This window comes from Lytechinus pictus, chromosome 1, assembly GCF_037042905.1.
Source record: "Lytechinus pictus isolate F3 Inbred chromosome 1, Lp3.0, whole genome shotgun sequence".
NCBI lineage: Eukaryota > Metazoa > Echinodermata > Echinoidea > Temnopleuroida > Toxopneustidae > Lytechinus > Lytechinus pictus.
The window spans coordinates 28,170,403-28,183,612 of NC_087245.1; the positions used below are offsets into that span (position 1 = coordinate 28,170,403).

The window sequence follows — 13,210 nt, forward strand, 5'->3', positions numbered from 1 at the left end:
ATATGAGACAGTTGGTGTCCTTGATGCTGTTAACATGGGTTTGCATTTTGCTTTTGTTTAGAAATGAGTTTTATATTAGTCAATCATGTCTAAGCAGCCACCTGTCTATATAGTCAAATCTGACTGTAGTGGCCACCAAACCTTTCTCCCATTTAAAAGGAAAGTGTTAAAGAGCCTGTCTATAATGGCCACCTTTCTATGGTGACCACTTGTTCTGTTTTGGATGGCCATAAAAGACAGGTTTGAGTGTATGTAGGTGTATCTGTATTACAATTCGGAAGCCAACTTTTACATTTTGCCTTCATTTTTCCCCCTTATTTTGTCCTCCCAATCATTAGAATCCAGTGACGCTGTTCCACCCACTATTGTGACCTCCTGCCCCGATGACATCACAATAGACGTTGCTCCAGTACCAAGTGTCAGTGTGACTTGGGTCGAACCGACCTTCAGTGACCTTGTAGATGGGAACGCTGTCACAGTCATGCAGACAAAAGAATCCGGGTCGCTGTTTCCTGGAGGATCAACGGAAGTCCTCTATACTGCCATGGACTCTAATTACAACATGGTTCAGTGTATCTTTACTGTTACCATCAATGGTAAGTTGAAGTCGGTAGGAGCCAATACACTAGCCAGGTGTACATGTAAATTGGAACTTGGTGCCAGTAACACAAAGATGAGCCATTGATAGTACAGATGATCTGTATGCGTGTTTGCACGTAATAATTGATGTTAACAAGTGTAAAATTCATCCCTAGGATCAAGTTCTAGATTTTTTAATATGGGGCTGTGGCATGCATGATGTGGCTTACTTGGGTGCTTCACTATGAATGCCAAAGGGCTGAAAAATAAAAAAGTAATTGATATATGAGCACTATGCAAGTGACTATTATTTCATTACTACTCAGAGAAAGATGTAATTCTGTATTTTCTTTGATAATACCTGATAATATATACTTTATCTAATTGGGCTTTAACATGGTCATGCAAATTTATTTTAGCCAAGGGTAACAAATGGTTTTGCATGACCAATTTTGTGGAAGCATGTTTATCTTCTGCCTTTCTTGACAAAATAGAGTTTTACTGGTATTGGAGAAAAGCATCATGTTTTTCATGATAATTATATTTACAGTGTTCACATGCCACCATATAGCTTTAAAAAAAATTAAAAAATACAGAGAGAATTTAGTCTTCAAATATCTGCTGCATAGTTTTGAGGTGTCCAATTATGCAATTTCCTTCGGAATCAACATTCGTCACTAATATTACTTTGTGTTTCCTACTGGTATTTCGCTTGATGATAAAATTATCTATATTGTCCCTGTAGTAATTCAGTCCTACTGTTTAACTTTGATTTGCAGTTACTGATGATGACATCCCACCAACCATCTACAATTGCCCCAACGATACCCTCCTGTGGGTTGCCATGGGAACCACTGAGGTCAACATCACTTGGACGTCGCCCACAGCAACCGACAATTATGGCACTCCGACGCTGCGCATGACCTCTGACCCAGGGTCGGCCTTTGGTGTTGGGGTCACCGTAGTGAACTACACAGCTACCGATCATGTGAACAATGTGGCCTACTGTTCATTCACTGTGACAATTCTTGGTAAATTCAATTGATTTTTGCACGATTTCTATTCTGTTATACTCTTGAATGATCCTCTGAAATCCAAATACTAGTTGAATCCTGTTGCCATGCAGGTAGCAGATATTGAAAATTGATTCACAGTAAAAAGGTTGCAAGACCAAGAATCAACTATCATTTGGAGTACGGGGATCCTTGTATTTTTATGAACAAACAATATAGAAAATGTGCTGATTGAAATGAATATTAATCAACTTTTTTAATTCTGATGAAATGGTTGCAGTGTGAACATTCTTTCTGATTAGAAATTTGAAGGAAATACAATCTAGTTGTCATTACTTGTAAAAAGTGCTGATGGTCATAATATTTTCTTTGTTAATCGAAAGAAAACTTAGCAATTGTGAAATATTGACATTATTATTCTTTGATAAACTCATACAAATTAGGGAAACTGGTATACATATAGATTAAAACATTTTTTACTTGTTTAATACAGTTGATGATGAAATACCTGTCATTACTGGATGCCCTGGCAACATAGTGGAGTATGTCCAGCCGGGTGTCACATCTCTAGCTGTGACATGGACCATGCCTAGCGTCACTGACAACTCTGGGGAGTTCAACTCGTCTACCAACTTCGCCTCAGGGTCCATGTTCCAAGCAAGTGTAGCAGGAGAGAACAATGTTGTCATGATGATCTACGAGGATAGGTTCGGGAATACAGCAGTGTGCTCGTTTACAGTGAATGTCTTATGTGAGTCATGATTTTTCAGTACAACCCTGCGCAATTAGATTATTGGGTTGAGAAATATACAGATTTCTTTTCTGTGCTTCAGAAATAATTATGGAGAGACAAAGTCAAGTCCGCTTTAGTAAATTACCTTGTCAAAAGTCTTTGCTACGTCTCACAGCAGGAATCTGCTATATAAACACTATGCGTCTTTTCACAGTGGCTTTCCTGTATTCCTCACCGTAAAATAATGCTAATAATTCGAAAGGTGAGGATGTACATGTATTTATGTTAAATATGTTTGTCAAAATATTTTGTATACCCGCATAGATCCGATTGCGTTGCTGGTACAGTGGCAGATACGAATTTTGACCAGCGCGAGTGTCAATGGGTATACGGAATTCTCTTTTTTTTATGTACACAAAGTCTATGGGGAAACGGAATTTCCGTTTTCTGACGTGCTGAAATGGAATTTGAGATTTTCTGAAACGGAAAAGGCAATTTTTTTAAACGGAAAATCACTGTCCCTATCATTGCTATGTCTATAATGAAGTGTGTCAATTGGTCATGAATACGCAGGATTCTAGCATGAAAGACGCTGTGTATTGGAGGCTACCAGTTCAACAAATGAGATTACATGTAGGTCTGTAAATCAGAACATAGAACAGGCATGCCAAGTTATGTTGAAGTTTACCAAATTCATCATAGAATAATGAAATCAAAATATCTTGACTTTATCCTTTCCTTTTCTACAGTTGATATGCCACCTGTCTTTGATTGTCCTTCACCGATCATCCAAGACAATGAGCTTGGTGAGGCCTATGCTGATGTCTCATGGCCTCAGCTTACTATCACAGATGATTATACTTCTCTCGCAAGTCTTGTGGTATGTACATTTCTCTTCGTCTCATTTGCAGGTTTGATAGATTTATAGAGGAGTGCAATCCAAAAATATAAAAATAATAACCTAATGATGATGATGATGATTACAGTGATGATGATGATGACAATGATGATAATGATAACAGTGATGATGATGATGATGATGATGTTGATGAGAGCTTTATAGATATATATTATTACCCCAGTCATCAGATCCTGGCTTGAATACACACAATATATGCACTTATTTCACTCCCTGGGGACCATTCCAACACAAATTCTTAAACTCAATCGCTTGGCATGCTACATACATGTACATGTAGGCAGAAAAAAATTGTGGTACACTACAGAGTAAAACACATGGATTTGTGAATTTGTACACAATGTTAGAGAAAAATCAATACTTTCATAACTGGTCTTAACATATGGGGAACATTTCGTGAAATTCTGTGTTGATATTTGAACTGTTAACCTGTCATTAGCTGCCGGAATCTTGGTATGTCTTTTGCTGAGAGCAAGTTTGTCAATATAAATCATTGAATATATACTCAATTAAATGCACGCCTTTTGTTGTGATTGTGACATTCCGCCAACCATATCGCACTTGCCCATATGCCCTAACCTTAATGAGTAATGTATTCTATTTTATGAAAAATGAAAGACATTGATTTGTTCAAAATTCTTTCATCATCAGATCACAATGTCTCATTCTGAACCTCTGCGAGTATTCTATGATAGCCCAGTCACTGTGACCTACTCTGCAACTGATGAGAGAGGCAACGTAGCCACCTGCACATTCACTGTAACTGTCAATGGTGAGTTGATATTCCAAGACCTTGTTTCATAAAATGATAAATCAATTACAATGCTGAAATGTGTGGTTCTGCTTGGCTTTATAGAAGCGCTGTTGCATTGAGAACTGTCATTGACTGGGAAGTTGTTAATGAAAAAAAAACCTTTATGAAATAGGACCTTATAAGTCCGTACTCTTTTCCTCCTTTTTAGGTCTAGATAGTATGCAAAATATATAAATTGTGCTAATTTACATCATTGCATCTGAATTCAATTTCATTTAAGTGTTGGTCAATGGATTGTGAAACCACCACTATGTCTCCTGATTTAGAACACCTCAAAGTTTGTGTTAATCTTTTTTGTTGTTGAAAAGCTGAATAGTGGTTTGATGATATTCGTAACCAAATATTCTTCAAAATAGGATCTACATTTAGCTTCTATTGAATGGGGGCTCATTGGAAGTGAAGGAGGCCGGAAGGTATAGGATTTTCTCTCACGTCAATCACCTTCTTAATCACTAATTTTCCTGTTTCATTTCTCAGATGTTGAGAATCCAGTCTGGCAGACATGTCCTGCTTTCATTACACGACGGCTTGACCCTGGAACCAATTCGGCCATCGTCAGCTGGTCCGAACCGACCGTCTTTGATAACTCTGGAGTTGACCCCACTGTGACCTCAACAGCATCCAATCCTGAGTTATTTTTTGCTGGCTCCTACACGGTGGAATACATCGCCCTGGATGAAGCAGGCAACGAGGCCAAATGTGAATTCATGGTTGTCATAGAGAGTAAGTAATAATAAAATGTTAGTAATGGCCATGTATAAAGGGCTCATATCCCTCGAGTTGTAGTGAGTTGGGCAACTTGACAATTAGAGCCAAGCTAGTTGTGTTGTCGTTTTTTGTTTGTTCATTTATGGTCTCCTATATCATTACATGAAACCTGATTTGACCCTGCATATTCATACTCTTGTTTAAATGGATGTGTATAGTTTTTCAAGCATGCATGTTACCTGCTTTGGTAAAACATTGTTTGGTCTTGTTTAAAGATTGTAATGGAAATATTCTGTGAGACCTTTATGATATCTGTGATTAACCATTGCAAGATTTTTTTCTTCTCCAAATATAGCTCATAATAATGCCATAATTCATAGCATTACCAATCTTTTGACCCAAATTCATCATTTTAGATCGCTTCTAATGTCATTCAGTGACCTAGATCATTAAATGAAAATAAACTATCATTTATAAATAATGTTTTACATGAGTGAGATACAAAATGTAGGGTCATAACAAATGTTGAGAAATGTGCCATGCAATATGGCATTTCCTACAAAATTGGCAATACAAACAACAGTGTTTACAAAGACCCTTCCATGAAAATGGGGCTCGATTGGTATGACTTGTACAAGTAAAGAATTAAGTCATCCATTCTTTCCAGCTGATGAAAATGTACCTGTCTTTGATAACTGCCCTGTGGGTACCCTCAACTTCGAGGCAGACTTGGGAACCTCCACCACCACCGTGAGCTGGCCGACGATCACAGCAACAGACAACCTGGACATCAGGGTGACGATAACGTCAAATTACAACCCAGGGCAAGAGTTCTCTATAGGATCGTACAGCGTGGAGTACCAGGCTAGGGACAATGCAGGGAATGTAGGTTACTGTGGATTCACCGTAGTTGTTGCAGGTATGAAGGGTGTGTTTCATCAGGTCATGTGTTAGTGATCTTCATCAATATTTGTTATAAGCTACTGAAATCCTTGCATGCGATTGGTTGAGATGTAATTTATAAGAAGAAGTCACTGACAAGACACTTCATGAAACACTTTTCTTGAAGTAAACTGTCATCTCTGGTTCTTATAAAAAATATTTAAAAAACATTCTATAGGCTATAGACCTTTAAAGATCAAAAAAATGTTTTGGGGTTGTTCCTCCATTCCATCTCATTTCGTTCCCATGATAACTAAAGAAACATTTTACAGATTAACTTTAAACCTGGTTTTATTTTGTATATACAAGTAGGAGTGGCAGTGACTTTTTTAGGGGGTCTAAAGTCACAGAGGTCATTATATACCTGAAAATATGTTATTCCCGTGATAATTAAAGAAATATTTTAGGCTTCAACTTCATTGGAGCGACCATGATCTGGTTAGATTTTAGGGCCTTAAGTTGAAAGGTCAGAAATTTTAGTATTTGAACATGTTAGAGGGTAGGTGTGTATTATATTCTTAGTCTGGCAATAGCAGATACATATAAAATGTTGACTGTATGCAGTTTACTGTTTTCTGATGATCGTCCTGAGTTGATTGTCAATTAAATTCTGTTATTCTTGATAATGTAATCAATAGATATTATGAATGCATATCAGTTTTATCTCGTACATGGACTGGATAGATAATGCTGTTCTAATGGATATAAATAATAACCAAGGTAAAATGTATTTATTTGTCAACTTTTGTTACGGATAGTTCTGATTCCCTCAATTCTAACGTTCAATTCTTTTAACAGATCTCCAGCGGCCAGAGATCAGAGCCTGCCCTTCTGACCAATCATTCTTTGTCCTCAACGCCGCAAGTGATGTGAAAGTCTCATGGTCTGAACCGCAAGCTACAGATAACTCTGGCACAGTGACTCTTTCACAGACATCCGGAAGGGGATCTGGATCTAGGTTTGGCAGAGGCACTTCTGACATCATTTATCGGGCAGAAGATCCAACAGGAAACTTTGCAGAATGTTCTTTTGTGATCTCTGTGACTGTCAAACAAGGTTAGTATTTCCTTTTTGTTCTTTTCCTACCACGTCACTCAGATCGCCTGCCTGTTTTGTAATTTTAAACATGAGTGGAATGAATTTTATTTATGTTTGATTAGAAACATCCTCATCAAGCCCTTTTATTTGTGGACAGTTGATGATTTGGCTTTATTATGAAGACTATGCTTTCACCATTTGCTTACTGTTTGTTTTTGTTAAAGATACCATAAGTCTTGATGGCTTCCTTACTCTTGATATTGTGCGAGGTCTTGATGGAATATTTGGAGGTTCATCACGCCAGGATAATCTGAGAAATGATGTAAGTGCAAACATATTTATTAATTAAGTTCATTATATTGGTGTGAAGAGCAGTTCAGAACAGGAATTCGAGATGGACCACATTCTTTTTTTCTCAGAAGTATAAATAAATACTTATTTTTTATTCTTCCACTCATCTTAGGTGGATGCCGGAGGCAATGTTTTCAGGTTGTCCTTCTCACTGTCATTCCAACTATAAATTAAGCACAATTTGAAGAATCAACTTCAAACTTGGTCCATATATGGATATAGGAGTGACAATGTTCTGATTTTATTTAGGGGTCATAAGGTCAAAGATCACAGAGGTTATTATCTATACAGTGAAATAATTTTTTCTTGCAATTATTGAAAACCCTTTTGAGAGTTCAGTGTCAAACCTTGTTCATGTATTCATATGTGAGAGAGGATGATCTGAATAGATCTGGGGTCACAATTTCAAAGTTCAAAGAAGTCATGTGAAAGTTAAATGTAATTCATTTTTGATCCAGCAATGGCAGAGGCATAAGAGTTGACTGCATGCATTCAAGAATCCATCTACATGTAGTTTAGACCATGAGATTTAGGGGAATGTCAATCCTGAATAATGGGTTGTGTTAGGATAGAAGTATAATGTTTGCAAGTGATGGGGCCTCCATGATGTAAGTTTGATTAAAAGATTGAAGTAAAACACAACTTTTTACTAAAGGAAAGCCACTGTTTAGAACTTTTGAATAGGGAACTTTCGAATTTCATGCTCGTGTTTTGGAGAATGCAAAGAGTAAAAAATCTGTAATAATTGTTGAACACTTTTATCAACCATCTTTCATCTATTATCGTAAATAAAAGCTTGACAACCTGTTCAGAGGAACCCAACTTCGAAGTGACTTTGTGGGACTAGAAATCACCAGCGGTACCTTCGATACCAGTAGCAACTACGTGATAGAATACACAATCTATCTGTGTGCAACAGCCCATTACAATGAGGAAAGCATCAAGGATATCTTCAATAGCGCCCTCACAGGGGATAATAGGGACATCTTTTCTACTTCCAATGTCATTGTGACAGATTCGATGGACTTGAGTAAGTTATTTTACCAATAAGCAGTCTTTTGATTTTGATTTTTATTTATCTGTGGTAGAAATTCAAATTTGTTGATATTTCTAAATGGCAATCAGTCTTTGTCATAATTTGTATATTTCTGTGTGTGCATTGGTGTTTTACTTAAAGGGGAATCCAACCCAAATGAAAACTTGTTTTTATAAGGAAAATAAAAATCGGACAAGTTGACAGGTGAAAGTTTGAACAATATTTGACAAACAACAAGAAAGTTATGAATTTTTTAAAGTTGTAAATATTGGTAATTACCATACCCATGGAGACTTCAAATTGGCCGCATATGGGATGTCATAGTGATTTAAGGCAAGGACTACTCTTTCATGTACTCCAATACATATTATGGCTAAAATGTCTTTTTCATAAGTTTTATTTCAAATAATATTTTTCTTTCATGAGGACATAAAACAATATACTACCTGGGTTATATTTAGATTGCTGCCCCAGAAATCCCTGATAATAAAGTACATGGCCTATGGGAAAGTTGTCCTTGTCCTTTGTCATAATTTACTTCCCCAGTTGCCAATTTGAAATCTACATAGTATTAGTGATCTCAATTTTAAAACAGCTATAACTTTCTTATTGCTTGTCCAATTTCTTTCAAACTTTCACCATTCTGTTTAATTTATTTTTCTCCTTCCCAACACAACATTTTATGGCCAAGGCTGGATTCCCCTTTAAAGGGAATGTTCACCCTGAAAAAGTTTATCGTAAAAATAGCAGAAAAATAATGAAACATATTGGTGAAGGTTTGAGGAAAATCCATCAAAAATTTAAAAGTTATTACAATTTTATTTCTTGATTTGTGACGTCAAAGGCAAGAAGCTTCCCTTTATCGTGAATTTAAAAAGATCAATGAAACATCATTTTCTTGCCTGTCTTTATATCTTTCTCTCTTTCTCTCTCTCCTTTCTTGCTCTCTTCTCATTCTTTCCACCCTCTCCTTTCTGTATTCTTTCTGGTTCTTCTCCCTGGCCCATTGCTATTAATCTATTTTCTTGTTTGTCTCTCTAGATGTGGTAGAGTTCAGGGGGCAGTTTACACTGAAAAGCATTGAGAATCCTGGGACAGCTCCTGTCAACTACCAATCATGTTGCTCAGATCCATCTAGCAGCACTTACCAATCACTACAGAATAGAATCTATGAACATGTAAGTGCCTCGGATGCTGTCCTCAAACTATGCTCGTCCTAAAGCTATGCACCATTCATTGCACATCTATATCAATGTCAAACTTTACATTCTCTGTACGGGAACTGCAACTGCAGTCATTCCAACCATTCCTATTTAAGTGTCCATAGAGGCTGCAATGAACACATTTTCAAAAGATTATACCAATAAAACACTAATTTCTTTCAGTATTTTAGTGCTATTCTCTCAATTGTCATATTTTCCTACAATAACTGTAAAATGTCTTTGAAAATGATGCACGGAAACATAACTTCTTTGCATTGGAGATTAAGTGGTAGCATTAGGACTCCCTTCCAAATCTGTTAATAGCAAAATTAAAAGGTGTTCAGAATGGATGAGGGATTTTTTTAATAGGAAGTTACAAAGTCTTGTATTTGTTTTTCCTGAATAATGGTCTTATTTTTACCACAAAGTACAGTTAGACAAGCTGTCCAAATATTTAAATTTTCATATCCTTTGACCATTTTAAAGCTAGGTACATATCTTCAGGTCCCCCATTATTGTCAGCCTCTTTTGTAAGTCCAATGTTAGTAACATTGTAAAGATAATTTTTTTTTATTTAATAAATATTATTTGATTATTAAATGGTTTATTGGTGATTATTTTACTGACTGTTTAGCACAATATAAATGCTTCTGTGCTTGTAAAGAACCATATTAGATTTCATGTTAAACATAAAGATGATAGCTAATGTAATACTCATACTAAAATGACTTCAATTTATCATCCTTGATTATCCTCCATGCAGCTTCAACGCACCTACGGCACCATGACACCTTTCAGAATGTCCAAGATTCTATTCCTGACCCCAGGAAGTGTTATCGTTGACTACACCTTGACCTATGACCCCGTCTCTGCCCCTGCTGCATCCAACCTTGAGCAGAGGTTCAATGACACCGTGACCCCCGGGTCACTTGAACTCACAGAAGGGGTCAGTACTGGGCTGTACCTCGAGGTCAACGGGGTCAAAGCCGGAAGTGTACAAGGTAAGTCATCTCGTGGATTCATACTCTAGAATACAAATGGTTGGAAGAAAATGTTCATATTGGTAGAAATTCTTGTCTGGAATTCACAAACATGGGTCTATATTCAATCCATGGTGTACATGCATGTGTATGTTTTCTATGTAGTATGTTTAGTTGAGCAAGGCGCACTTAGATTTCAGGTAGAAGGGCAGATAATGAATATTGCCTTTGATTGATGGTGCTGAATAATTTATACTTGTTGCACTTGTTTTAAACTGATTAAATGAAAATTTAGTCACAATTTAAGTAATACTTGGTCAGTTGTATTTTTGCAATGTACAGTGTATTTCAGCACAGTTTAACTGTGAAATCTATACATATACATGTAATGACATTATTTATATGTGGCTGAAATTGATTTTATTGGAATTTTATAATGCACTCTAGTTTATGACCTATATTTCCAGCATGCCCATAGAACATCTGCTCTGACCAGACTTATGCGTTGAAAACACAATGATAACAATTTGATAAATTTCATGATTAAATTAAGCATTTGGTGTTATTCACTGCAGGTCTGTAACCCAATCCAGTCTTCTGAGCAATAACTGTCTGGTTTATGATTTTGTTTGGTAATTCGTTCCTTATATTTTGTTTTGTTTGTGGTTTAGCTGTTTGTTCTAGTGATTACTGTTTGAATGGCGGAACCTGTATGATCACAAACTCATCTTCATATGAAATAAGCTGCAGGTGAGAAAATCGGTGTCAATTTAAGTTATTTGGGGTACGAATAGGTCTATTATTATTCAACTAAGTTGTTTTTTAAACTTAAGTGGTGTTGCAAGAAAATATTTGAAAATTTATGTTGCAAATTTACAATAGATCAGTTTTAACTATATAAGCAAATCAATATTAACTTCTTGTCTCAAAAAGCAGACCAGCAATTGCGTGCAAATTTGCAACTAATTTCAAGACTTATGATTGCTTTTGAAACCCCACAATTGACTTACAACTGATTGCACATTTCTTGCAGTGCTCCATTACATGTAGTTTCTCTTGAATATGAATCATTCCCTGACAATTTTTTCAAGGAACAGTTGCTCAGGGTAATACCATAAATTACGTATGTCCAACCTCCTATACATGACAGGGGCCGCACAGGCGGGGGGCTGGGGAGGCTTCAGCCCCCCCCCCACTTTTTTCCAAAACGGTGTACAAAAACGTAAAAATAACCATAGGATTGTGATTTTTTGCATGGTCAGCCCCCCCCCCCCACTTTGAAAACCGTTCCGCGGCCCCTGCATGAGACCTCTTGAAGTGATTTGTCGCTGTTTTTTTGCAAAGCTCTCAAATTATGATAGTTTGAGCAGTTGTTGAAGTTACCAAAAATATTGATTTTATGGAATTTGTCCACCATTTAAACATATTTTCTCAGTAAGCAATACTTACAAGTTGACTGTAATTGCCATCCTATTCCAAATCCTCACATTATTCTGAGCTGGAAACTTTAATAATTCTTAACTCTATAGTAATAATAATGATAATAATAAGCATTTATATAGCGCCATCTATCTATTCGGAGACGCGATGTTATTATCATTATTACCCCAGCTTTAGCTCGAGCTGCCTTTCAGCGCTCATGCATTCAAGGAATAAATTTAATCCTGCCGGGTACCCATTCACCTCACCTGGGTTGAGTGCAGCACAGTGTGGATAAATTTCTTGCTGAAGGAATCACGCCATTGCTGGGATTCGAACCCGCGACCCTCTGTTTCAAAGTCAGAAGACTAATCCACTGGGCCAAACGCTCCTAGTATGTCTTCTAAGAATACTGGATTCTGTAATTCCTGTGGAGTTTTTACAGGGACCAAATGGTTCCCATAGAAAAATAGACAGGAGCAATTGTCATACGAGTAAATGTTGTTTTACTTAAGAATGGAAATTCCTGTAAACAGAATTTGAAAAGGAAGACAAATAAGTATAATGGTTTGGTAAATGAAGTACATGTATGACATAGGGATAAGATATTGTGAAACAGTCATTTTGGGGTAGAAATTTGATTATTGATATATGATCTAGAAATTCTATGGATGAAAGGAGTGAATGAGATGAGCTCATATTTATATGGTTATTACATATGATTTGTAATGAGCTAGCCAGGAAATTCATCAAAAATATTGGTTGTTCCTGAGGGCTTTCTGAATGGCAATTGAATTCTATTCTTCAATTACTTTGAACTCTATTTAGTATATCATTTGTATATGTAATCTTCACATCTGCCATACAAATTTACATATTGATTTTTTTTAATTGAATTTTTTCTTTCTTTTTTTCAGCTGCCCTTACAGATACTATGGAGATCGATGTCAAAACAAAGGTAGGCAAAATTAGGAGTTACATTTCCCTTGGGTCTATTACTCACTCATATAATCACTGAGTTAGATTTCATTCAATTATCAAATGTATCATAAAGTGAGAACTTTAGTGACAAATGTCTTCATAGACAGATAGATATACATGTATGTCCTTATGTTCAATTCGATTTACAAAGCATTTCCAGTTTTTGTCTCACCTGCATAGCAGAGTGAGACTATAGGCGCCGCTTTTCCGACGGCGGCGGCGGCGGCGGCGGCGTCAACACCAAATCTTAACCTGAGGTTAAGTTTTTGAAATGACAGCATAACTTAGAAAGTATATGGACCTAGTTCATGAAACTTGGCCATAAGGTTAATCAAGTATTACTGAACATCCTGCCTGAGTTTCATGTCACATGACCAAGGTCAAAGGTCATTTAGGGTCAATGAACTTAGACCATGTTGGGGGAATCAACATCAAAATCTTAACCTAAGGTTAAGTTTTTGAAATGTCATCATAACTTAGAAAATATATGGACCT

At 36.5% G+C, this 13,210-nt stretch overlaps 1 protein-coding gene across 3 annotated transcripts in view; it reads left to right on the forward strand.

Annotated features, from left to right (window-relative positions):
- Positions 1–13,210, forward strand: part of LOC129260433 (hyalin-like) — a 39,492-nt gene that overhangs the window by 7,914 nt on the left and 18,368 nt on the right. For all 3 annotated transcript variants that reach the window (XM_064099589.1, XM_064099596.1, XM_064099602.1), the window contains exons 4-17: positions 339–596; positions 1,359–1,610; positions 2,086–2,343; positions 3,075–3,205; positions 3,896–4,016; positions 4,536–4,781; positions 5,434–5,685; positions 6,507–6,764; positions 6,971–7,068; positions 7,893–8,127; positions 9,175–9,311; positions 10,099–10,336; positions 10,987–11,065; positions 12,652–12,692. In XM_064099589.1, coding sequence (XP_063955659.1) covers positions 339–596; positions 1,359–1,610; positions 2,086–2,343; positions 3,075–3,205; positions 3,896–4,016; positions 4,536–4,781; positions 5,434–5,685; positions 6,507–6,764; positions 6,971–7,068; positions 7,893–8,127; positions 9,175–9,311; positions 10,099–10,336; positions 10,987–11,065; positions 12,652–12,692 — 2,604 coding nt within the window. The remainder of the gene's footprint in view (positions 1–338; positions 597–1,358; positions 1,611–2,085; positions 2,344–3,074; positions 3,206–3,895; positions 4,017–4,535; positions 4,782–5,433; positions 5,686–6,506; positions 6,765–6,970; positions 7,069–7,892; positions 8,128–9,174; positions 9,312–10,098; positions 10,337–10,986; positions 11,066–12,651; positions 12,693–13,210) is intronic.